This window comes from Pan troglodytes, chromosome 1, assembly GCF_028858775.2.
Source record: "Pan troglodytes isolate AG18354 chromosome 1, NHGRI_mPanTro3-v2.0_pri, whole genome shotgun sequence".
Classification (NCBI taxonomy): Eukaryota; Metazoa; Chordata; class Mammalia; order Primates; family Hominidae; genus Pan; species Pan troglodytes.
Window position 1 is genome coordinate 21,280,508 of NC_072398.2, and position 26,076 is coordinate 21,306,583.

The following is a 26,076-nucleotide window of genomic DNA, read 5'->3' on the forward strand; positions in this document are numbered from 1 at the left end:
AGCAGCATTCCCCAAAAGCAGTATTAGCAATACCTTTGGTTTTTGTTGCTGAAATATCAGAACTTTTCATCTCAGAGCTGTTGCATGAAATCTGTAAATATTTTCTCTCTTTTTTATTTTTATTTTTAAAGACAAGGTATTGCTTTGTTGCTTGGGCTGGTATTGAACTGGGAAAATGACCCTCCTAACCCAGCCCCCCAAAATGCTGGCAGTACAGGGGGGTACCACCACGCCCGGCTGGAAATATTGTTTATACTCCTCGATCAACTGGAGTGACAGAGGCGGCCTGGTTTTATCATTTCAGGTGCTAATAACAAAAGAAGTTCTGACTCTGGGTACATGTACCGATCCACTCCTCCTATCAGGATAACAAAATACCTGGCATCCCCAAAGTGACATGCCACAAGTCTTAAAGTGTCTGATGGCACCATTTCCCCAGTCCTGTGCATCACTTATCGTAGGCATTGGTGAAACCCCACTTGTCAGCTAGAGTGGTCCCTGCCTGCACACATGAGCCTTCTGCCTGTCCTGGACTCAGACAGTGGCCCTGACTGTGGGCCTCTGCCTACCTTCGGACACTCCCTTCTGCCCGTGGGACTTTGGCAAGTTGTCTACCTGCCAACTCCCCACCCTAGTACCTCCCCCTCCTTCCTTCCTTCCCTCCCTCCCTCCCTCCTTCCCTCCTTCCTTCCTTCCTTCCTTCCTTCCTTCCTTCCTTCCTTCCTTCCTTCCTTCCTTCCTTCCTTCCTTCTTTCTGTCACCCCAGCTGGAGTGCAGTGGCATGATCATGGCTACTTGAGCCTTGAGACCCCGGGGGGATCCTGGGGGAGAGGGATCTTTCCAGTCTACTTCCAGGCTGGATGTCAGAACCTGGGATTCTGTAAAGTGACCAACTTTGCCCTACAGCTCAAGGCCTGCCTGGGATCTCCTTGGCCACCGTCGAGACCTGTATCTGAGCTCAGAGCCCTGGGAATGCACTGGGTGCTGCCCCAGGGCTTTGAAGAGACATGGCTGAAGGTGTGGAGCTACTTTGCTCTAGGGCCTTTTTGAGTCAGAGCTCTCTGGGGGCAACCAGGGACTGGGAGACAGACGGGGTCTGTGGCAGGGGACACAGCCAGGCCAGTGGCAGGGGCCAACACAGAACAGATTGCATCTCCAAATGTGGAAGCATCCTGGCAGTGAGCTACCATTGCTGTGGGCATACAAGAGGCTAAGCAGACTTTTGGCAAAAGGCTCTGCTTGTCGGGGGATGTTGGCATCAAGTAAGGCTTGTTTAAGGCGAGCCTTGTGCGGCAGGAAGTCAGAGATGGGAGAGATGTGTTGGTGAGGAAAGCTGGTTGGGGGGCTTCCCTTTGTCCTTAGAGAATGACTGAGTGTGCCCCGTTTGGGAAGGGCCATGTGGGTGAAGGGGCAGGGGTCTCATCTGGATGAGGCCTGGAGGTGGGTGCGAGAGAGGTTCCACATGGAGGTGTGATGAGGACACCAGCAGGAGGCTGACCAGGGCATGGGGCCATGGCAACGCCTGGGTGACGTCCCTATGAGGTGGCGGGGCTGGGAGTGAGGAAGGGGCCAGGCCCCCACGGATGGGGGAAAGGGAGAGGCACATTGTGAAGGTGCCTGCCGGGCTCCCCCTGGGTGAAGCTTTTCTCTTGAGACCCACCTCCAGGTTTTAGGGGGCTGGGGTCTGCACCTCTCTTTCAGGGCTTCCTTTCCACCTTCCAAGCTTCCAGGCAGAGGCTAGCAGGAGAGGTACGCCTGGGCTGGGGGCCTTGTCTCCAAGATGCATCACAGACTCACTCTGTGTGTGACCTTCCCAGCTTGGGGCTGCACGGAGCAGTAATGTCTCAAAACGATACTGGGGACTCCTGTAGGGTGGTCAACTTTTCACTACCCCAGAGAAGGACACTAAAATCAAAGTGGCCAGGCATGGTAGCTCAGCCTGTAATCCCAGCACATTGAGAGGCTGAGACAGGAGGATCACTTGAGCTCAGGAATTTGAGACCAGCATGGGCAACATAGTGAGACCCCGTCTCTACAAAACATTAAAAACTTAGCTGAGTGTCTTGATGTATATATACTCCCAGCTACTCAGGAGGCTGAGGCAGGAGGATCACTTGAGGCCAGGAGTTCGAGGGTGCAGTGAGCCCTGATCATGCCACTGCACTCTAGCCTGCACTGCACTCTAGCGAGACTCTGTCTCCAACAAAAAAAGAACAAAAAACCAAATGGATCTTGTTCCGCATAGGGCAGACAGGACCCAGAGGACACAGCAGTCCACAGCAAAGGCACTGGATTCTGAATGGCCCCTGTCTTATTTGGGGAGAGGGGAACTGTTGGTCCCCGTCTGTGTTCCAAGGCTTGGTGACAAATTCCAGCAAACCTTAGTGGTTTAACAGCAGTCCACATAGATGGTCCCTCCTGGGAAGCAGGACCCTGGGCTCCATGGCAACCTGGTTCTGCTCTAAGGTCTCAACTGAGGTGTCAGTGCCTGGGTTTACCTCGAAGGCTTTGTAGTGGGGTAGGTGGGGCACCCCCCTTCACATCCAGCTGGAGCCTTGGAGCAGGACCTCCTGTAGAACCAGGGTCTTGGCAGACATCCTCAATGAGTGACATCGAGACCAGGCCATCCTGGATTAGGGTGGGCCCTGGACCCGTAACAGGTGATTGTCTAAGAGAAAGAGGAGGGGGATCTGAGATGCACAGATCGGGAACCAGCCATGAGGACAGGCCAGAGACTGGAGTGTGTGGCCATGCGCCTGAGGCACCTGAGCCACCAGGAGCTGGAGGAGGCTGTGCAGGGTCCTCCCCAGAACCTTTGGAGGGAGCATGCCCGGGACACCTCAATGTGGGGCTTCTGGCTGCAGAGTTGCGAGGAAATACCTCCCTTGCTGTTGTGAACCACCCAGGTTGTGGTAACTTGCTGTGGCCACCCTGTGATGCCAGTATACCTCCTTCCCTCATGTCTGGTGCCAAGGCCGGGAGAGTCAAATACCTGGGGCTAAAAGCATTGGGGTTCCTCAGATGATCCTCTTTGCACCCCTGCATAGGGTGTCTGCCCACACGGCCTCAGGGTCATGAGTTTTCTGCAGGCAGCCACCTGACCTGTCCAGCCGGACATGTGTCTCCCCCATGGGTCAGTTTGGGCAGCAGGTTGGGTCCCGTGTAAGGCTCAGGGCTGCTGGGCTCTGATGTCACCTGTTGCCATGGTGACTCTGGTTGCTAGGATCAGACTACTCCCTTCCTGGGCACACTGTATCCCGAATCCCCAGAAGAACCAAGGGGATCCCCCAGCACAAGGCTCGTTGGGGAGGGAGTCCTTGGCGCTCAGATTTGAGAGAGAGAGTCGGGGCTGGCCAGGGGGCGTGGCTTGGGCAGAGGAGAGTGCTCATGGTGACCCTGGAGGAGACCCTCCCTTCCCTCGTTCATTGCTCCCAAGGCCAGGTGTCTCTAAAGGAAGCCAGTTGTGGAGAATGTTGGTCCTGCAGTGGCGATTAATGCAAAGATGCCCTGAACAAAGCAGGACACATGTGCCTGCCTGCTACCCCTGCCCAGCTGCTGTTCTTGGACGCATGTGCTCTTCTGGTGGGACCCGTGAATACGTGGCTCACGGTCCTGGGGCACACCCCATTGTGTGAGGCTGGGGGTCTTGTGGGGAGCCAGGCCCCTGGTGTGGGTCCCTGCTCAGAAGCCCCACGCAGCCCCTGTTCTGCTGAGTGCGGCTGAAAGCCCCCCATACCCACAGCCCTCTGTCCTCAAATTTTTCTCGTTTTAAAAATTGTGGTAAAATACCCATAACATAGGACTTACCATTTTAACCTTTTAAAAATAATTTAAATTTTTTAAGAAACAGGGTCTTGCTCTGTCACCCAGGCTGGAGTACAGTGGCATGATTTTGGCTCATTACAGCCTCCGCCTCCTGGACTCAAGCGATTCTCCCACCTCAGCCTCTTGAGTACCTGGGATGGTAGGCAGACACCACCATGCCAGCTAATTAATATATTTTTTCTTGTACTGACTGGGTCTCAGTATGTTGCCCAGGCTGATCTCAAATTCCTGGCCTCAAGCGATCCTCCCACCTCAGCCTCCTGAGTAGCTGGGATTATAGGCGAGAGCCACTGCATCCAGTGACTTTTTTTTGTTTGTTTCTCTAATAGCTGCCATCCTGATGGGGTGAGCTGGTGTCTCATGGTGGTTTTGATTTGCCTGTCCTGAAGGACTCGTGACTTTGAGCGTCTTTCCATGTGCTTGCTGCTGTTTATAGATCTTCTCTGGAGACATGTCTGTCTTCCCTCTCATTCTTGCATGCGGGCGTCCACAGGCTGACCCCTCAGCTGCTCAGCCAGGCCCCTGCTCCTGTCCACAGAGCCCACCCTCCAGGTGCACTCCCTGCCTGCCTCCTGCAGGTTCCTTTCCTGGGCATGGTGGCCCAGCCCTCTCTGTCCCTCACCTCACCTGCTTTCTTCATGGCATGTGCACATCTGACATGGTTACTCGTTGTGTGATTTCTGTCTGCCTTTGCAGTGGACACACCACAGACGCTCAGCCAATGCTTGAACCAGCAGGTGGGTGGGACTATGCCAGGATGGGATGGTGGCTCAGAGAGGGGCTGGCTGGTCTGGGGCCTGACAGGCGGGAGGAGGAGAGGCCTGTAGCACCCATTGGAGGTGCGTGGTCGCCCAGCACAAGAACAAGGGAGGAGGCAGTCAGGCGGGGGCGCTCCTGCCCAGGCCACGGAGCTTTAATTAAAACCCGCCCGGAGCATGACCCCACTCTGCCATGCATTCTTCACTTAATTGGGGCCCTTCAGGAGGGGCCGGCTGAGGTTAATTAAAAAGCCCAGCTGAAGACATTGTTGTCTTCCTAGCATCTGCTGCCAGCATCCGCCTGCCTGTGCCCAAGGCCTGGGCTACCGGGGTGGGCAGAACCATGCCCCAGGGGCCTCCAGCCCCCATGCCTGCCACTGCAGCCTGCAGCCAGCCTGGGCGGGGGACCGTGCTCATTGCTGGGTCCTTCAGTGAGTGCCCCCTCTGGCCTTAATGAAAAGGAGACTCTCCTGGATACCCTGAACTGATGGGCCCCAATGCCCCACCATGGGAGGGCAAGGCTGGCTGTGGGACACCAGAGCACCCCGGCCTGCCCCGGCCTACTTGTGTCAGCTCCTAACTCCTACCCTGGGGGTCTGGGTGCTGCCCACGGCTCCCAGGCGACTGCGCGGTGACCCTGCCCTCTCCAGCTCCTCTGCCCATCACCTGCAGGCCCAGCTACACACCTACACCCGGGAGACCCCTTTCTCAGGAGGCAGGGAGTAGCCAGGGCTGCCGTGGAAGGTTCTGGGTGCCACAGGAACATGCAGAGGGTGGGTGGCCCCATGAGGGAGGCTGGCACGAAGGTCAGGGGAGGGCTGTCACACTGCCCTCTCAGCGTATGCCCGGGGGCTCGGCCGCAGTGAGGGAGACAGTGGTTGGAGGAGAAGGGGGAGAAAGAAGAACTCAAGCAGTCAGCGAGTGCCAGGCCCCCTTCTGCCCCAGTGGGAGGAGATGATAGACGAGGAGGTGACAGAGTGTCACCGTGGCCCACAGGACAGCCACCCGCCCAGAGCCTGGGCACCCATCCGGGTCTCCCAGCGCTGTGGTCCAGGCCCGGAGGCCCCCACAGAGCCAAAGTAGGCAGGTGGTGGGAGGAGGTCCTGTGCACCTGGCACACAGGGGTGCTTGTGATCCAGGAGAGAAATGAACCCTTGGCAACAGCTGGGAAAGATCTAAACAACTGATGCACTGGTGCAATGGACTTGCAGATGCAGACAGCAGCCATGCTGGGGACTAGTCAAGGGGCCCCATTTGCTGACTAGGCACATGGCCTGGAGCCTGGGAGCCAGGCATCACACCAGGCTGGTGGTGTGGAAGCCCGAGGAAGCCCCTTGTGCTACACGGCAGGCCACAATGTCCAAGGGGCCAGGGTGGGATTCATGCCATAAAGGTGGAGGCTGCTTATCAGTCCCAGGCCGCAGAAGAGGGGACAGAGGCAGACGCCAGACCTCCTTCCTGACCCTGGACTGGCCTGCAAAGAAGCAATTCAGAGTGGGTGGTGGCCAGCTGCACACCTTTAGGCAGCACTGGGCCAGGATGGCCTGAGCAGAGCCACCTATGGTTAGGCACAGCCCAGGAAAGTGCCCACACTAACGGGGAACAGACTGACCTCTGACCCTCCACCTGAGGCAGGCCAAGTGACACAGAAACAGGGAGGGTGACCAGGACTCTGTGTCTGCAGGGTCCCCACTTGATGCTCCAGACACAAAGCACACAAACCATCATGGACACTGAGCACGGTGCCTTGGCACCCCAACAGCACTGTGACCCCTGCACCATCCCCTACACTATGCGCCACACTATTCCCCTTCACTATCCACCTACACTATTCCCTTCCACTATCCCCACTACACTATCCCTCTACACTATCACCTACACTATTGTCCTACACTATCTACCTGCACTATGCCCCACACTATCCGCCTTCACTATCCACCTACACTCTCCCCCATACTATCCCCGTACAGTATCCCCCCTGCACTGTTCCCCTACACTATCCCCACTACACTATCCCTCTATACTATCACCTATACTATCGCTCTACACCATCTCCCCTACACTTTCCTCCCCTACACTATCCCTCTACAGCACCCCCTATACTATAGCCTCGGCAATATCACCCTACGCTATTGCCCTACACTATCTCCCCTACACTATGCCCCTATACTCTCCTGCCTACACTATCCCCCGTACTCTATCCTTCTACACAATCCCCCCTACACCATCCCTCTACACTATCACCCCTGCAATGTCACCCTACACTCTCCCCCTAAACTGTCCCCCAATATTATCCACCTACACTATACCCCTACATTATACCCCTGCACTATCCCCCTACACTATCCCCTCAACACCATCCACCTACACTATCCCCCTGCACTATCCCCCCAAACTATCCTCCTACACTATTGCCCTACACTATCCCCCTACACTATTGCCCTACACTGTCCCCTACACTATCACCCCTGCAATATTACCCTACACTGTACCCCATACTATCCCCCCAAAACTATCCCTCCTACACTATCACCCCTACACTATCCCCCCTACATTATTCCCCTACACTACTCCCCTACACTATCCTCCCTACACTATTTCTCTCCACTATCCCCTGCACTATCCCCCTACACTATTCCCTGTACACTATTACCCTACACTATCTCCCCTACAGCATCCCCTACATGATACCCTACACTATCGACCTGGCAATATCACCCTACACTATTGCCCTACACTATCCCCCTACACTCTTCACCCTACATTATTCCCCTACACTATCCCTCTATACCATCCCCCTACACTATTCCCCCTACACTATCCCTCTACACTATACCCTGCACTATCGCCCCTACACTATCCCTTACACTCTCCCCCTATACCATCCCGCTACACTATCCCCCCTATACTATCCCTTTACACTATACCCTACACTATTGCTTCTGCAATATCACCCTACACTCTCCCCCTGCACTCTACCCTTACACTATCCCCCCTACATTATCCCCCTACACCATCCCTCTACACTATCGCCCTACACTATCCTCCTGCATGCTTCCTGTACACTGTCCCTCTATACTATCACCCTACACTATCCCCCCTACACTATCCTTCCTGCTATATCACCCTACACTGTCACCGCACACTATCCCTCCTACACTATCTCCCTATACTATCCCCCTATGCTATCCCCCTACACTATTCACTGTACGCTATGCCCCCATGCTATTCTCCTTACTCTATCCCCCAAACATTATCCCTCTACACTGTCCCCACTATGCTATACCCCTGCACTATACCCCTATGCTATCTCCCTTACGCTATCCCCCATGCTATGTCCCCTACACTATCCCCCTTTGTTGTCCCTCCATGCTACTCCCTACGCTATCCCACTACTCTATCCCCCTGACGCTGTCCCCCTACGCTATCCCGCTACACTGTTCCCCCTACACTATCTCCATACACTGTCCCCCTACACTCTCCCCCTACTCAATTCCCGCTACACTCTCCGCGTACGCTATCCCCGCTACACTATCCCCCGACGCTATCCCCCTATACTGTATCCTATATTATCTCCCCTACATTATCCCCCTACCATATCCCCCCTGCACTCTCCCACTACACTATCCCCCTACACTATCCCTATACACTATCCCTCTACAGTATCCCCCCTACACTATCCCCCCTACACTATTCCCCTACACTATCCCTCCTACACTCTTCCCCTACACTATCCTCTCTATGCTATCCCCCTACATAATCCCCCTATACTATCCCTGTGCACTTTCCCCTTGCACTATCCCCCTACTTTATCCCCTACACTCTCCTCCCTGCATGCTCCCCTACACTATCCCCCTACACTATCCTTTCTACACTATCCCCCTACACTCTCCCCCACTCTATCCCCCAACGCTATCCCCCCTACACTATCCCTTTACACTGTCCCCATACACTATTCCCCCATAATATGCCCCTACATTATCCCCCCACGATATCCCCCTACACTACCCCCCTACGCTATCCCCCCTACGCTATTCCCCTACTCTATCCCCCTATTCTATCCCCCTACGCTATCCACCTACACTATCCCCCCTACACTATTCCCCCACACTATCCACCTACACTATCCCCCAACAATATCCCCCTACGCTATCCCTCCTATGCTATCCCCCCTACGCTATTCCCCTACTCTATCCCCCTACACTATCCCCCTATTCTATCCCCCTACGCTATCCCCCTACACTATCCACCTACACTATCCCCCCTACACTATTCCCCCCACACTATCCACCTACACTATCCCCCAACGATATCCCCCTATGCTATCTCTCCTATGCTATCCCCCTCCACTATTGCCCCTAAACTATCCCCCTACAAAATCTCCCCTCTGCTATCCCCCCTGCAAAGTACCCCCTACACTATCCCCCTACACTGTCTCCATACCCTATTCCCCTACCCTATTTCCCTTCGCTATCCCTCCACGCTATTTCCCCTATGATATCCCCCTACACTACCTCTGTATGCTATTCCCTTTTGCTATCCCACTACGCTATCCTTTACCTTATCCCCCTATGCTATCCCTGCTACGCTATCCTTCTACACTATCCCCTCTTGCTATCTCCCTATGCTATTCCCCCATGCTATCCCCCCACGCTATCCCTGCTATGCTGTCCCCCATGCCATCCCTCCTATGCTATCCCCCCATGCTATCCCCCCTACGCTATCCATGCTATGCTATCCCCCTATGCTATCCCTCCTACGCTATCCCCCTATGCTATCCCTCCTACGCTATCCCCCTATGCTATCCCTCCTATGCTATCCCCCCATGCTATCCCCCCTACACTATCCCTGCTATGCTATCCCCCTATGCTATCCCTCCTACGCTATCCCCCTATGCTATCCCTCCTATGCTTTCCCTCCTACGCTATCCCCCTATGTTCTCCCCGCTATGCTATCCCTTCTACGCTGTCCCCTGCTACGCTATTCCCCTACGCTGTCCTTCTACCCTATCCCCCCAATCTATCCCCCCCACACTATCCCTCTATACTATACCCCTACACTATTCCCCTACGCTGTCCTTCTACCCTATCCCCTCAATCTATCCCCGCTACACTCCCTCTACACTATACCCCTACACTATCCCCCTACACTATTCCCCTACACTCTCCCCTACTCTCTTCCCCCTACACTATCCCCCATGCTATCCTCGCTACACTATCCTCGTACACTGTCCGCCTACACTATCCCCCATACACTATCCCCGACGCTATCCCCCTATACTACCCCCCCTACGCACTCTCCGCTACACTATCCCCCTACACAATCCCTTTTATGCTATGCCCCCTCCACTATCCCCCTACACAATCCCCCCTATGCTGTCCCCTACACAGTGCCCCCCACACTGTACCCCCTACACTATCCCTTTACACTATCCTCCTACTCTTTCCCTACGCTATCCCTCCTATGCTATCCTCGTATGCTATCCCCCCTACGATATCCCCCTATGCTATCCCTCCTACGCTATCCTTCTACGCTGTCCCCCCTGCACTATCCCCCTAGGCTATCCCCCCATGCCATCCTACGCTATCCCTTATGCTATCTGCCTGTGCTGTCCCCGCTACTCTATCCCCCTACGCTATACCCTTAGGCTATCCCCTTATGCTGTCCCCCTACACTATGCTCCTACTACGCTATCCCCCCTACTCTATATCCCTATATGCTATCCTCCTACACTATCCCTCCTACACTATCCCCCTACACTATCCCTTTTACACTATCCCCCCTACACTGTCCCCCTTCACTATCCCCGCTACACTATCCCTATATGCTATCCTCCTACACTATCCCTCCTACACTATTCCCTTTACACTATCCCCCTACACTATCCCCTTTGCACTATCCCCCTACACTGTCCCTTACACTATCCCCCCTACACTGTCCCCCTACACTATCCCCCACGCTATTTCCCCTATGCTATCGCCCCTACATTATCCCCCTACGCTATCCCCCTATGCTATTTCCCCTACACTATCCGTCTATACTATATCCCTACGCTATCCCCCTATGCTGTCCCCTAACACTATCCCCTACATTATCCCTTTACACTGTCTCCCTACGCTATTCCCCCTACACTATCCCTCTACACTATCCCCCATGCTATCCTCCTTACACTATCCCCCTACACTACCCCCTACACTATCCCTCTACACTATCCCCCTATGCTATTCCCCCTACACTATCCCTGTACACTATCCCCCATGCTATCCCCTACAGTATTCCCCTACTCTGTTCCCCCTACACTATCCCTCTACACTATCCCCCTATGCTATTCCCCCTACACTATCCCTCTACACTATCCCCTGTGCTATTCCCTACAGTATTCCCCTACGCTATGCCCCCTACACTATCCCTCTACACTATCCCCCATGCTATCCTTCTTACACTATCCCCATACACTATCCCCTACACTATCCCTCTACACTATCCCCCTACGCTATTCCCCCTACACGATCCCTCTACACTATACCCCCTACATTATCCCCCCACACTATCCCCCTACACTATCCCTCTACACTATACCCCCTACATTATCCCCCTACACTATCCCACCTGTGCTATTCCTCTGCACTACCCTGTCTACACTATCCATTCTTCTACATGCCCTGTACATTCTGGTCTACACTACCCGCCAACACTGCCCCTCCTGCACTCTCCTGATGGTTCTCATGTCCAGCATCCCATGTCCTCCCCAGCCTTTGGTGTTGGTGCTGCAGGCTGCCTGCTCCATTGAGGAGTGGCACTGCAGGGCGGGTGCCTCATGCTAGACCTTGGATGGAGTGGGGAGAGGGCAATGCCAGTCTGGCCTCTTGGCCTTCTGCCATGGTGGGGTGAGCTTGGGCAGCAGAAGAAGACAGGAGCCCGGGCACTGGCTCTGGGGCATAGTCTGCCCACCTCAGGTTCGTGAACAAGGGGGAGATACCTGGGGAAATCCACTTTTCCCAGCCACACATCAAGCCCATATGCCTGCGCCTGGACTTCTGTGTTTCCTGCTCCTGCCAGGAGACCGGGCCTTGGCATTCCAGTTTGTAATTCTGCAGCTGGCCGCTGGGTGGGCAGGTGAGGTGTGCTGTTGGAAGGAGACCCAGGCTGGGACCCAGCCAAGAAGCTCTGATCCCAGCTGGGTCTGGAGGGCAGGGCTCCCCATGGGCACCTGAGGGTATGGTGGAGCTTTTGCAGCTTCCCCTGGAGGAGGTCTTTTTGCTGCAGATGCCTCACCTCTTCCTAGAAGCTCTCCTGGGTTAATCACAGTCCCCTGCTTGTGAGACCACAGCTCCTCAGTCTGAAGGAGGCTTCCCCGAGCTGGGCCTGGATGGGATGTCCCACCCCTGCTTCCTCCCTCCCAGCCAGCCTGTGTTTGGGTGGACAAATCCTCCTCATCTTCGCACCATAAACACCAATTTGCAGGGCCCCAAGAGCCAAATGACTGTTTACTGTGTGCTCTAGAGGCTCAAGTAAAAAAAAAAAAAAAAAAAGAGAGAGAGAGAGACAAAAAGAGAGCAAGGAGTCAGCTTGGAGCTAAACAGCAATTAGCACCTTCTGCTGAGCTCCCATCCTGGCCAGGCAGGCGGGTGGTGGCTCCCAGGCTTCAGTGGGGCCCCTTCCGAGGGCTCCCCGGCTGCCATGGGAACCCACTTTTTTCCTGGCATCCGCAGGGATGCAATCTCAGAATTACAGGAGGATGTTGGAGCCCTAGGAAGTGTCCCCATGCTCACCTCCTCCTGGAAGCCCTCCCAGATGATCCCGAAGGCAGCCACTGACAGCAGTCCAGTTCTGCAGGGAGGAACACTGACCTAGTCCCCCAGACCTTGGAAGTTGCTCCAGGAGGTCATGCCCGTGGGATCCAGGGCTCCAGGCCCAAGCAAGACTCCGACAGGGACCTGAGTGCCCTGTCCTGAGGCATCCATCCCTAGGGGTTCAGAGGCAGAAAGGGGGATCCATGAGGGGAGGAGACTGGGAAAGAGGGCTGAGCTGTCCAGGGGAGGGGGTGGGGCCTGTGGGGGGCGGTGGTGCCACTGTAGGGCAGAGGGAACTAGGGCTCAGCCCAGGTCGACAGCTGGACCCCAGGGTGCGACTGCTTACCCCAGGACCCAGGTTGAGGCTGTGTCTCCCAGACCCCAGGGCAGGGCCGTGTCTTCTTATATTCCAGGATGGGGCACATCCCCAGCTCGGTCCAGGCTCAGGGTCTGTACTTGTCTTACCTGGGCCCGCAGCCCAGGGTGCTCCAACCTCCTCTACCCTCTCTGCCAGTAGCCCAGGAAGGGCAGGGCCTACAGATGGAAGGGCAGGGTCTCAGGACAGAGCCTGGCAGAGGGCAGAGGCTGGCTCCGCATCCCAGGAGTCCCCCTCTGGTTCTCCCCGTGGACTTTCTCTCATGGCTTGTCACTCCAGGCTTCAGTGCAGGATGGACAGTCCACCCACCAAGCCCCGCCCTGGGCTCGGGGACCTGGGTCCCCCACTCTGATGATGCCAGGCTCTGAGTGCACGGCCCTGATTGTAATTCCTGGTGAGAAGCTATCTGCAGGGGAAAGGGCGGAGGTATCCATCCGGCTGAAACATCGGGGAGGGCCAGGCTGGAGGAAGGCTCCAGGGAATGAAGTTACAGGGTCACCTTATTGGGGGACCTGTGGCCAGGGCAGCCTTGCTAGGGCTTAGGAGTGGCTGATGTCTGACGACGTCTCAGACACTCCACCCCATACACAAACAGGCGTATTGAGGCCTGGACGGCAAGCTGGGCCTGACATCATCTCTGCAATGCCCTGGTCCTTGGAGGACCCCCTCCAAGGACTGGGGTGTGGGACCCCCAAGTCCCAGCTTCTCTTCCTCTTCAGGGGCATCTTTCCCCAGTTCTCGCCTTCCCCCAACAAGAAGCTTCTAGAATGTTCCTTCTTGAGGATAGCCCAAGGGACTGCGGGGAAGCCCTGAATTCATTCCTGGCTGCTCAGCCTGTGTCCTGGAGTTCCCTGGAGGCCGTGACAGACCACATTCCAACCTCGGACAGGCTGAGGACCCCCTGAGCCAAGGTCATCTTTTGGGCTGTGTCAACTCCTGGGGCAGCAGCTGTGCCCCTGGGAGCTGACAGGCCCAGAGCTTGGTCAGGGGTCCTGCCCTCTGCCCTCTCCTCTCCCACCCACTGGAGGATGGTGACGCCAGGCCCACACTAGGGGAGTTAGGCTGGGTGTGGAACCCGGTTGAGAGGGGAGGGGCCGTCTCCACTGATGAGCCTCTCAGGCCCCCACCGACCCAGCATGGTCCAGAGAGGACCCATGATGGAGCAGGGGCAAGGGCCAGGGCCGGCAGGGCCCCGGGGCACACCAAGCCCAGGCTCAGCACTGGGGACGGGCACTGGACAGTCAGTAAGTAGGGCCTCACCCCCACCCCATGTCGGGCATGGGGACCTGGAGCTGGCCTTGCACCTGCCTGCTGCGGTCCCAGCGTCCTGGGGAGGCCAGGCTGGCAGCCTCCAGGATCCTTCTTGAAGGGAGGAAACTGAGGCCCCAGGATCCTGAAAGTAGGTGTCAGGAGGGGAGTGTCAGAGAGAGGAGGAGTGCCCAAGTTGGGGGCTGGCCACACCCCTCCAGGACTTCAAAGCATGGAGGGTGAGATGTGCAGGGGGCTGGGCAGGGGAGCCCTGGTGGGGTGGGGCCCCACTACCTCCGGGCCTTTTATATGGTTATTCCTGTCCTGTCTCAACTACCTGCGAACAGGCCCACCAGGCGCATTTCCTCCCTCTGCAGGGCGGGTGGGCAGGATGGGCTATAAACGCCCTGGGGGGTGGCTTCTGAGACTGACTTGGAGGCCTGCAGGCTCCGGCGGGGGGGGGGGGGGGGGGGGTTGGGGGCTGGGGCTCCTGGGGTGATGCCTGCCCTTGGCAGGTGAGGGAGGCCATGCACCAGGTGCAGCAGCCCAAGCCAGCAGGCCCGTGGGAGGGAAGACCTCCCTTGGCTCACTGCCTTTTACATAGAAAAGAAACTGAGGCCCAGGCAGGAGTGGGGCTTGCTCCTACACAGGGTGAGTTGAGCGTTTCACCTCCCAGCCCCCATTGCCTATAAACTGGGGTGTGTCCTATGGCCCCAGGGGCTGCAGACCAGCCGACCCCCATTCCTCAGAAACACATCCAGAACCTCTTGTGGGGTCACCCTCTGTCTGCGCTAGGGCCACAGTGGGGATGGGGACAGCTGAGACCATCTTCACAGTGGTCCTTCACACCTGGCCTGCAAGGGGACCTTGGGCTCCCCACCCAGATGGCCCCCTGGGTCTCCAGCAGACTGTGTGTCCTCAGGCCAGCACCATCTCCTCTCTGGGCCCCAGCACCGGAGATAGAGCCTGGGTGCTGGGGATCTCTCTGGGGCCTACCTCAGCTTTGAGCCCCAAGTTGGCCCTGGCCTGGATCTGGGTGTGGGCTCTTGCCCTGGCCTATGCTGACTGCTCTGGTCCCTGCAACCTGGCAGCCATGCCCATGATCTCGCGCGCCCTCTGCCTGCCCAGCCGCCTCCCGGCTGGGTCAGTGTCTGTCATCTGCAATGCCCCTGGCACTGGGGCCCAGTAGGTGCTAATTAGGGTGGCTGTGACCTGGGTCCCGACTAAGAGGCACTGTGCCCATGGGCTGGGGCTGACCAGGGGCTCCTGTGGGGCACTGCCCTCCCCCAAGGACTGACCCTTTATGGCTATTGCTCAGGAAGGCCTGGCGGGTTGAGCGGGCTTGGGGTCCCCCCACTGGTGATGCACCACAGGGGTCCTGCGCCCTTAGTCACTGGCTCCCTCTTTGTAGACGGTAGCACAGCTGCCCTTGGTGCCCCCCGGGAATTCCAGTGGCCCTGCCTATGGAGGGTCAGGGCTGCCCTGGAGCAGTGGGTGACCCACCTGGGATGGGTGTCACGGCCCCAGCCAATGAGGCCATGGCTGGGAGTGATATTGGGGTGCCCACCAGACCTTGGGGGTGCATGGAAGCTGAGGCACAGTTTTGGGAGGCAAAGGAGAGGGGTGCCTGATCTCCAGAGTCCTGGACCGGGTCCCTTCTCCCCTGGCCCTGACAGGCCCTGGGTAGCTCTGTGCTCCCATGGCTGGTGGCTCTGGAGAAACACTCCCTCCCTACAACTACCCCAGCAGCCACACTTCAGCCCTCATCCCCTCCTGGGCCTGGCCTCCTTGACTGTCCTTGGGTGGGAGCCTCTGCTTCATGAGGCTCTGCAAGGCTGCTGCAGGCAGGGGTTGGGCAGCAGCCAGACCTGGGCAGAAGCCCTGTGCGGCCAGCAGGGTATGGTAGAGGGCGGTATGCTCTCTTGCTCTGTGGGTGCTGTGAGGCTTCACTATGCCAGCACTGTGAGGAGGCCCTGGGCAGTGAGTGGGGTGGAAAGACCTGACCTGGGGTGGGGAGGAGCAGGGCTCTGGTGGGGGCCGGGCTGGATCTGTAGCCTCAGGGAGGTGGATGAGGCACAGGACCAGGGGGACCTAGGAAGTGGGTAGTGAGGGGCAGGTGGGGGGTTTGGGAAGGCCAGGCTTCTAGTGGACCCGTCACAAAGGTCAGGAGCAAGGGCTCTAGCTTGAAAATGGTGCCCAGAGAGGGTGGCCAGGCCCAGTGTGGCCTAGAGAGGGTGTCCTGCTGGGCGGCCATGAGGGCACCTTGGGGTGAGGGTGTGGGGAGGGAGGTCAGCAGTCCCTCAGGCCCCTCTGCCCAGCCTTAGCTGCATGCCCTGGGCCTGTGCCCTCAGGGTCCAGGACAGCATGTGCCTGGCAGGGTCAGGGGACACTGTTCCTGGAGGGGTTATGCTCCTGCCTGGGGCTGGCCCTTCTCTGGCTCTTGGGGCCTGGGGGTTGTGTTCCCATGACCTCCATGCCTAGGACGCTGGTGCACCCACCCCACTCCTGGGGCTGCCTTGACCCCCCTTCCTACCACGGGGCTGGCCCTTCTCTGGCTCTTGGGGCCTGGGGGTTGTGTTCCCATGACCTCCATGCCTAGGACGCTGGTGCACCCACCCCACTCCTGGGGCTGCCTTGACCCCCCTTCCTACCACGGGGCACACTGGGGGATGGCCAGCCATTCCTGTTCTATGAAGGCCTGGCTCCCTGCCGGCGTGCACATGGCTTGAGTATGGTGGCTGTGTTGGGCCCGGCCTGCAGGCAGGTACACTGGCTGCTCCTGGCTGCCCCATCTCCATAGCTTCTTCCCTCGGCATTCGCTGCCCTGAAGGTCTGGCTGAGCATCCAGTCAGGGCCCAGAGATGGGCACGGGGACCGGACAGGCATGGGAGGGCAGAGAGTGGAGCAGAGATCCTTGGTGGGGCTGGGACGGGGAAGGCATGGCCTTGAGACAGCCCTTGGGCTCCTGCTGCCTGTTTCCAGAGGCACACCCAGCACCCATAGTAAGGCCTCATGAGGGCTCCTGTCGGCAGGATGGCTCACCTGTTCCAGGGGCTCTCCCTGCCTTCCTTGGCTGGGGAAAGGAGATGGGGGCTCGCACAGGGGGCACCCCTGTGCACAGCCCCACGAGGTGAGGATCTCAGAGGAACTCCTGATGGCCAGCCCCATCCCAAGGTCCTGCTGGGATCCAGCTGATCCTATACCACCAGGCCACTGTCCCCAAACCTAGAGAGGGGGCACATCCATAGCTGGTGCTAAGGTATCAGCTGAGTGAGTACAGGCTCTGCGGGAGGGGAGGTGGTGGGCGTTTTGCTGCTCTACTGACTTCTTGGGGGCTCGGCCAACCCCCTTACCTTAGGGCTGCCTACCTGGGGCCTCCAGGTGCCTGCTGCTCTCTCCCTGTCAGAGGCTCTACCCTGCCCCAGGCCTTGGTGCCAGTGGCCGTTCCCTCATTTCCTCAGCTTGGCTATCCTTATTCCTTCCCCATGGAATTCCAGCTCTGGAGGTCCCCTGCCCATCACGGCCCTGGGGCATCCCCCTGCCCCCGGACCCAGGTCCTGAGCCTCTGAGTGGGCATCTTCTCTACTCTTTCAACACCGTGCTGACCCACCACCAAACATCCAGCCCAGACCACAGCCTTGATGGCTTGTTTCTCTTTTTTCACTTTTCCCATTGTTTGAAACCCACAAGCTATGACTAAAACAATTTCTTTCATAGAAAGAAAAGGAAAAAAAAACACAACACATCTATTCGTCTAACTCCGTTGGACAGTGGATATAGCAGCATCAGATATAACATTACAACCAAAAACGCAGAATTTGAGGCAGAGGATGGCGGTGTGCCCTCTTTTGGGCTCTTGGGGCGCCCCGCCTGGCCGCTTCTTCTCCCCGCACCTTGAGGGTGGGAGCCGGTTCACAGTGGCAGAGGCTGAGGGGCGATGGCCATGAGGCAACCAGGGATATGGGCCGGGTGGGTTCAGCGGCCTCCCCATTCATTCCCGGGCCAGGCGGATGAGTCAGGAGGGGCCGGGCCATTGGCTCCAGGAAAGCGGACCATTTCTCCAGTCCCGCCATGAGGGGCTAGGAAGGGGGCCGGCCCATCTCAGGGCTGTGGGACCTTCGCGAGCAGCACAGTCGGGGGGTTGATGCCCCCCAAACCTCCCGAACAGCCCCCAAATGAGACCAGCAGCTCTGGGCAGCCTGGGGGGCTGGACCCCTCTTCCTACCTTTCCCTTAAGGGGCTGTGGACAGGCGGAGGAAAGGGAGGGACGGGACGAGAGGCTTCTATCTCTCCTGTAGCTGGATGGAGTGCAGGTGGGAAGACCCGAGGGCAGGGAGGAGGAGCTGGGCAGCTGCAAAGAAGGGGGCGCAGCTGAGCAGAGCAGAGACGGGCGGGGCCTGGGGCGCAGCAGGCCAGTTCCCTGGCAGGAGTACCTGACGGTGTGGGAGCCCGGGCAGGGCGGCCCTCTTTGGGAGGGCCTGGGTCGCTTGCCTCTGCGAAGTCCCTGTCCTCTCCCAGGACTAAGCTTGGTCTTGGGGTTGGGGGCTGGGAGGCCCTTCAGGCTTTCCCCAAGTAGGGCCCCTGGTCAGGTGGGTGGTCAAACCCCAGGCTGAGGAAGGGGTGGCACAGGCGTCGGCGCGCCTGGAGCATTCCAAAGCCAGGCGCTTGGAGAGGGGCCCTCGGATCCCAGGGGCACGGGTTGGGGACCCGACTCGCTTCATGGAACCTTCCCAGCTCGACACAGGGGTGGATGGAACCTTACAGGGGGTTGGGGATGAGGGGGCTGGTGGGCTGAATTCCCTGCTCTGGAGCGGGGATTCCTGCAGAAGCCACGCCTTAATCAGGAGGGCGGTTCCCAGGGAGGAGTCCCACCCGCGGAGAGAAGCCCCGCCCCATTGGAGCCTCGTCCCAGAGAAGCCCCACCCACAGGAAGGAGCCTATGCAGGCCACGCCCACCCAGAGCCACAGCCCCCGTGGAAGGGGCCTTGCCCTGGTCAGGAGAAGCTCTGCCCCATCCAGGAAGAAGCCTCATCCACCATGAAACCCCACTCCTAAGGAGGCGCTCCGCCCTCAGGGAGGAGCCTACCCCAGAGCCCTGCCCCATCCTAGAGCCCCGCCTCCTTCAGGAGGAGCCCCGCCTCCTTCAGGAGGAGCCCCGCCTGCAGGTAGAAGCCTACCTAGTGCCCCGCCCACCCAGAGCCACGCCCTTACTGGGAGGGGCCTCGCCCCCGCAGGAGAAGCCCTGTCCCACCCAGGAGAAGCCCCGCCCAATCTGTAGCCCCGCCTCTGTCCAGGGGAGCCCCGTCCCCAGGGAGAAGCCAACGCAGAGCCCCTCCCCATCCTGGAGCTCCGCCTCATTCAGGAGCAGCCCAGCCGCCAGAGAGGAGACACTGGCTCCAGGGAGGAGCCCTGCCTTCAGGTAGGAGTTCTGCCCCCAGGTAGGAGCCCCACCCCCAGGGAGGAGTCCCGCCCCCAGGGAGGAGTACTGCCCTGTTTAGGTGGGAGTCCTGCTCCACCCAGGGAAAAGCCCGCCCTCAGGCAGGGCCCGCCCCGTCCAGGGGGAGCCGCGGCCGGTGCCTACTTGCAGGTGTGCACGTCGTAGACGCGCGTGCACTCCTGGCAGCTGACGTAGCAGCACCAGTGGAACACGCAGCGGCACTTCTCCCGGCGCCGCTCCGCTCGCGCGTTGTGGCCGCGGCCGCAGCACAGCAGGTCGCAGCCGTCGATGCCGTGCGAGCTGACGTTGCAGGTGCGGTCGCGCGTGCCGAAGGAGCCCGTCTCGGGGTTGGGCTCGCAGAAGTTGGGCGAGGCCTCGTAGTAGACCAGGTCGCGCTCCGTGGGCACCTTGAAGTAGGTGTAGCGCGGCCGCAGGGTCTCCACCCAGCCGCGGGACTCCCGGTGCTTCTCCACCACCATCTCCGAGGCGCTGTCGTACTTGTCCTTGAGGAAGTCACCGATGGCGCGGAAGTCGGGTTGCGACCACCAGCATGTCTTCACCTCGCAGCTGCCCGACAGCCCGTGGCACTTGCACTTGAGGTGCATGTGGCTGGCGATGGCCTGCGGGGCACGCGCAGGAGCCAGCGTCAGGGCGGCCCCCTGGTGCGTCTCCCCGAGGAAACAGCATTACATGTCGCCTGCAGCCTACCTGCTCCATAAAGCCCCCGGGCAGAGGGGGCAGACTCCCAGACAGGGCCCCAGGGCCACCCCCTTCCTATGGTGCAGATACTCGTGCCTGCTCCCTTGCCAGACCCAAGCCTTCCCAGGTCAGGGCTTGGGGGGCTCCCCTCTTCCCGTCTCCTAGCTGAGTACTTCTACACTGTCTAGGGTGGAGCGAATGAAGGACAGAGCTGCAGCGTGGGATGCCATACACGAAGAGCCACAGCAGTCAGAGTGCAGGGATGCAGGGGGATAGGCGTTCCTTCTGACCCTGAGGACCCAGGCACGCTGCCCAGAGGTGTATACGGCTGGGTGGAAAGGCAGGAGTCCTGAGCATGAGTAAAGAGAGTGGCCCAGGAAGCTGGTCACTGTATGGGGACTGCAGAGGAAGAGGAAGGCAATGTTGGGACATAAGGCTGTTGGGGGACCGGGCAGGACCTCGCTGAGGAGCGAACGGTTTCCCCTATGGGCAGTGTAGAACTCAGCTTCTTTTCCCTTCTTTCTTTGGGGAAGGGGTAAGGGTGAGCGTGAAGGGGCATGTGAACATCAGAACAGTCTAGGTGGCACTGCACTGTGGCAGCCACTGGACAGACAGGAGCCCATGAGGCATGGCAGTGCGAATTCAGAAATGCTATACGTGCCAACTGCATGCTGGATTCCCAAGACTTAGTGTAAGAAAAGGATGAGAAACAGCTCATTCATAATTTTAATACTGACTACATTATTGAAATGATAGCATGTTGGCTATCCTGAGTTAAATCAAATTTGGTATTAAAATTTGTTTCTGGCCGGGCATGGTGGCTCATGCCTGTAATCCCAGCACTTTGGGAGGCCAAGGTGGGTGGCTCACTTGAGGCAAAGCTGCGTGTCTATTAAAAATACAAAAATTAGGCGTGGTGGTGGGAACCTGTGATCCTAGCTACTTGGGAGGCAGAGGCAGAATTGCTTGAGCCAGGAGGGGGAGGTAGCAGTGAGCGGAGATTGCACCACTGCACTCCATCCAGCCTGGGCTACAGGGCGAGAGTCTGTCTCAAATCAAACCAAACCAAATCAAAACCAAAAAAACTTGTTTTACCTGTTTACTCTTTAAATGTGGCTACTAGAAAATTTATAATGATCTTTGTGTCATTTGTGGGACAAATTATAATAATCTATGAGCCATTTGTGGCTCCCATTCTATTTCTATTGGACAGTTCTAATCTAAGGCTTCAACTGGGCTCTGGGTCCCAATCCTGCCTCCTCCTCGTCCCCTTCTGGCTCTTTCTTGAACTCCTCCCTCTGATATTGACTGTTTCCTATGGGCATCTGTAGAGTAACATATCCCTCGCCCTGCCCAGTCTAGTTTATCTAATATCCATTTTATTTCCTCTTTTGTTTTAGTTTTATATTGGATCAAAGTTATATAGGTGCTTACTTGGAAGAGTCCAACAGTTTCCAAGACCTGTTTAGATAAACAGGAATTCTGGTCCTACATGCAGCCCCTTGCAATGTCTACAACTCTATTAACACACTTGTCTTGACACCTCTTGATTTTTCAGCATTAGGCATTATTTATTGGCCTCTAGCCATGGTGGGTGGCAGTTAGTTTTCTCTCCTTACTCCACCACACTGATGCACACTTCCCAAGCACCAACCCCTCCTGCCCTAAAAACTAGCTTAATTTCACATCAATATTCACTGCTGGTGGTATTGGGACTACTTTAAGTGTCATATATTATGATGACTTTTCTTTTCCTAAATGACTTTTTGTAGTTGGTGTTATCAATGTACCTGTAACTGATTCAGCCTCAAATTCTCCCTTACTTATCTACATATTCTCTTCAAGATGTCCAAACACGTCAGCTATTCTATCAATTTCATTTTCTTGCAGATTTTTTTTTCCCAGAAAAGGCCTTGTAAATTTTTTGAAATGTCCATGTCTAAAAACAATCTTTTCTACTATCTCATTTAATTGATAGTTTTGCTGGGAAGTGAATTCTTGGCTTAAAATCATTTTTACATCTTGGAGTTCAAAAAGTATTATTACTGTTTTCTTCTAGCTTTCATTATTGCTCCCGAAAAGTCTGGTACTATTTTGATTCCTGATCCTGAAGCCCAAACATTCTCCTTGGCAGCTTGGAGGGCTGTTCTATGCAGTAGGCTCTGAGCTTCACAGCAGTGTGTCTTGAAGTAGATCTTTTTCTTCTGTTGTTCTCGTCACTTAGTGGCCTGTTTGGTCTGCAACCTGTGCTCCACAGTTCTGAGGAAGCTTCCTGCCTTGTTTCTTTGCTGACTGCCTCCTCTTTTTGTTTGTCATTGTCTTTCTTGGACAGATCCTCCAAATCTTCTCCTTGCTCTTATTTTTAATCTCTTTGTCTTTTTTTTCTTTCTGTCTTGTGGGAGGGTGTCTCAACTATCTTTCAATTTGAGGATTTTGCTTCTGTTATCATATTTTTAATTTCTAAGAGCTCTTTTGTAACCTGAATGTTTAAAATTACCATCCTGTTCCAATTTCATGGATATAGTGTTTTATCTTTTGGGGATATTAATGATCATCTTTGGAAGTTTCATCTCTCTTTACAATGTCTCTTTCCCATAAATTTTGTTTGAGTTTGTTTGTTTTGGACTTTGCCATTATTGTTGTTAGAGTCCTTCCTCAGAGGTCTGATGATCCTTGGCTGTCTGCTCGTATTTAAAAATGGGACACTAAAAATCTTATTGGAAGTTCCTGTACATGGGAGAGACTTGTCAACTTTGGTCCTCTCTATAGAGTGATCTAGCTGCATCGCTTTATTGGGACCTTCCACAGGTAACTATCTTGAAGTCTCCTCTTTTGAGTTGGTCAGAGTCCCCAGAGCAGAATCTTCCATCCTCTTGCCTGGAGGATAACTAGGGTTCACAGCTAGCATTAGGAAATCAGGAGGAGAGAGAAAGGCATGAACTTCCATATGTAGAGAGAAAATTTTCACTTTGGAAGGTTCACTCTGAGATGTGCTTGGCGTCCCTCAGATCAGAGACCTGTGCTTTGCAGAAAACAAACCTCCAGGCTTCAGCAACAGGGAAAGGAGAGGCTGCTGCCTGGCTACAAAGAGTTGGGTAGTGGAGTGAGTGGGCTATAAAGTACCCTGAAAGTCATCTTTCAACCAATCTTCCTGTTTTCAGCCCCATATTTATCTCAACTTCTCAAGAAAACAGACACTAGGAATTCCTAGACTGGTTCTCAAATTTCTTCTCTACTGGCTTAAGACTCAGTTTTCTTGAGTCTGCTTGAGTATTCATCTATCTGCTTTTAGCTTTCAAAGTTTTGTTACCATTGTTTCCTCTTTATTTTCTGTATTCTCATGAGTATCCATCTCTATCTATTCATCCATCTATCTAATCTATTTATCCATCCATCCTATCTATATTAGCATCTATATCTATGTATAATCTCTATGCACTATTTATATCCATTTATATCTATCATCTATATCTACTATTACCTGTCCCTACTTATATCTATTTATATTTTATTTATATTTATCTCTACATATCTATTTATTTTAAAATTAATTTATTGTTATTTTAGTGGGTTCCAGGAGAGTGCAGACGGAAGTGTTCAGCTTCTCATCTTTAACTGGAAGTCCTTATTTGTTCTTCAGTTCTGCAATTTCTATGTAATTATTTTCCAAATCTATTGTATATATACATATATATATATATATATATATATATTTTTTTTTTTTTTTGGGACGGAGTTTCCAAAAAAAACTCCCAGTTTCCAAAAAAAAAAACTGCCCAGGCTGGAGTGTAATGGTACACTCTTGGCTCACCACAACCTCCACCTCCTGGATTCAAGTGATTCTCCTGGCTCAGCCTCCCAAGTAGCTGGGATTACAGGCGTGCACTACCATGCCCGGCTAATTTTGTATTTTTAGTAGAGACAGGAATTCTCCATGTTGGTCAGGCTAGTCTCGAACTCCTGACCTCAGGTGGTCCACCCGCCTCGGCCTCCCAAAGTGCTGGGATCACAGGTGCGAGCCACCGTGCCCAGCCTATTATATAATTTTTATAGTTTCTAGTTTCCTGATGCAATGTTCACACTTGTGTTTTAGCTTTGTGAACCTAAGTAAGCATTTTTCCCCTCAAAGTCTGTGTCTAATAATTCCATTGTCTGAATTCCCTGTGCACTTGTGTTTTTTTTTTTTTTTCTGATTTAACTCACTGTGTCATCAGATCATGTGATAGATTATCTTTGATTGTGTGCTGGACATTGTGTTTTCTTTTCTTTTTTTTTTTTTTTTTTTTGAGACAGAGTCTCACTCTGTCGCCCAGGCTGGGGTGCAGTGGTGCGATCTTGGCTCACTGCAAGCTCCGCCTCCTGGGTTCACACCATTCTCCTGCCTCAGCCTCCCAAGTAGCTGGGACTACAGGCACCTGCCACCACGCCTGGCTAATTTTTTTTGTTATTTTTTAGTAGGGACAGGGTTTCACCATGTTAGCCAGGATGGTTTCAATCTCCTGACCTCATGATCCGCCCACCTCGGCCTCCCAAAGTGCTGGGATTATAGGTGTGAGCCACCACGCCCAGCCAACATTGTGTTTTCTAAAAAATTATTATAGAAACATTTATAGGCTTAGAGGAGGGATATCATCCTTCTCCAAAGAGGATTTTGTCTGCTTTTTCCAGGTGTATGGGAGTACCAGCAATTTGGGATTACCTTAATCCAAGTTCAGGTTTTGAGAGATTTCTAGTCTGCCCATGTGAACAGGACAAGACTACTTCTGGCTTGGCTTTGCTCTTCAGGGTCACAGCCTACACTGAGGAAGGATTTACCAGAGATGGCACCCTTGGTGGGCCCCTTAGCTCTGTGAGTCTGCTGGAAATGCAGTGCAACCTCTGTAGTCTCTTCCAGGTCAGCAAATGGCCGCTAGACAAAAGCTACCCCAGGTACCAGACTTGGGATCTTCTCTTGGATCAGGGGCTGCTAATTCCTCACTAGATGGTCAGTTATTTGACACTTAAAAATCATTTTATGGAAGTATAATAGACATACAAAAATGTATATGTGTCATAAGTGCAAAATATACAAAATTTTACAAATTACCTGCCCCAGAACACCAGTGTCTCAGACACCCCCATCTTCCTCTCTCTCTTTCCAGGACATAGGTTCTCACAGCATTTTCTTGATGACTCATAACATTGAGCACCTTTTGTATAGGTATTGGAATTTCTATATTTTCTTTCATAACATGGCTTTTAATTTTTTGGCCAATTTTCCCATTGGTTTGTCTATCTTTTTTTTCTTAGTCTGCAGAGTTCCTTTCCCACTGTAGCTTCTCTACATTTGCTGCATATGTGAGTGTGGATGTATGTATGTGAATGTGTCCTCTATGGGTTGCCTTTTCAGTCCCATAGTGGTGTCTTTTTATGGATGAAAGTTCTTAATTTGAATATAGTCTATGTTATTCCACTTCTCTTTCAATGTGAGTGCTTTTTTGGACTGTTTAAGACACCTTTGCCTACTCTAAGGTCACAAAGATATTCTATATTTTCTTCTAAAAGTTTTATTGTTTTACCTGTCCCACTGGGATTTGTAATTGATTTTTACAGATGGTGTGAGGTAGCAAGCCAGGGTTATTTTTTTTCCATGTTGCTATCTGTCTTAGTCAATGCTGTATTGCTACAATGTAACACCTGAGACTGAGTAATTCATAAATGTATTCTTTCATGGTTTGGGAGGCTGGGAAATCTAAGATCAAGGTGCTGACAGGTTAGGGCTTGGTTTATCTGCTTCCAAGAGGGCACCCTGAATGAATGCCATGTCCTCCAGAAGGGAGGAACATCATGTCCTCATATGGCAGGAAAGTAATAGAAAGAGAGAGAGAGAGACCCTCTTCTGCAAGCCCTTTTACAGCAGCATTGGTCCCTTCATGAGGGCAAGGCCCTCATCACCTAAAC

General features: G+C 54.7%; 1 protein-coding gene across 2 annotated transcripts in view; it reads right to left on the reverse strand.

Moving 5' to 3' along the window:
• Nucleotides 1-17,745: 17,745 nt before the first annotated feature.
• WNT3A (Wnt family member 3A) overlaps nt 17,746-26,076 on the reverse strand; it is a 53,949-nt gene continuing 45,618 nt past the window's right edge. Inside the window, exons 4-5 of one of the 2 annotated variants that reach the window (XM_063791022.1) lie at nt 19,582-20,057; nt 17,746-18,351 (exon numbers count right to left, since the gene is read on the reverse strand). In XM_063791022.1, coding sequence (XP_063647092.1) covers nt 18,222-18,351; nt 19,582-20,057 — 606 coding nt within the window. In that variant the 3' untranslated portion in view covers nt 17,746-18,221. Of the gene's footprint in view, nt 18,352-19,137; nt 20,058-26,076 lie in introns of those variants that run through there. The other variant, XM_003949709.4, reaches the window with a different exon arrangement.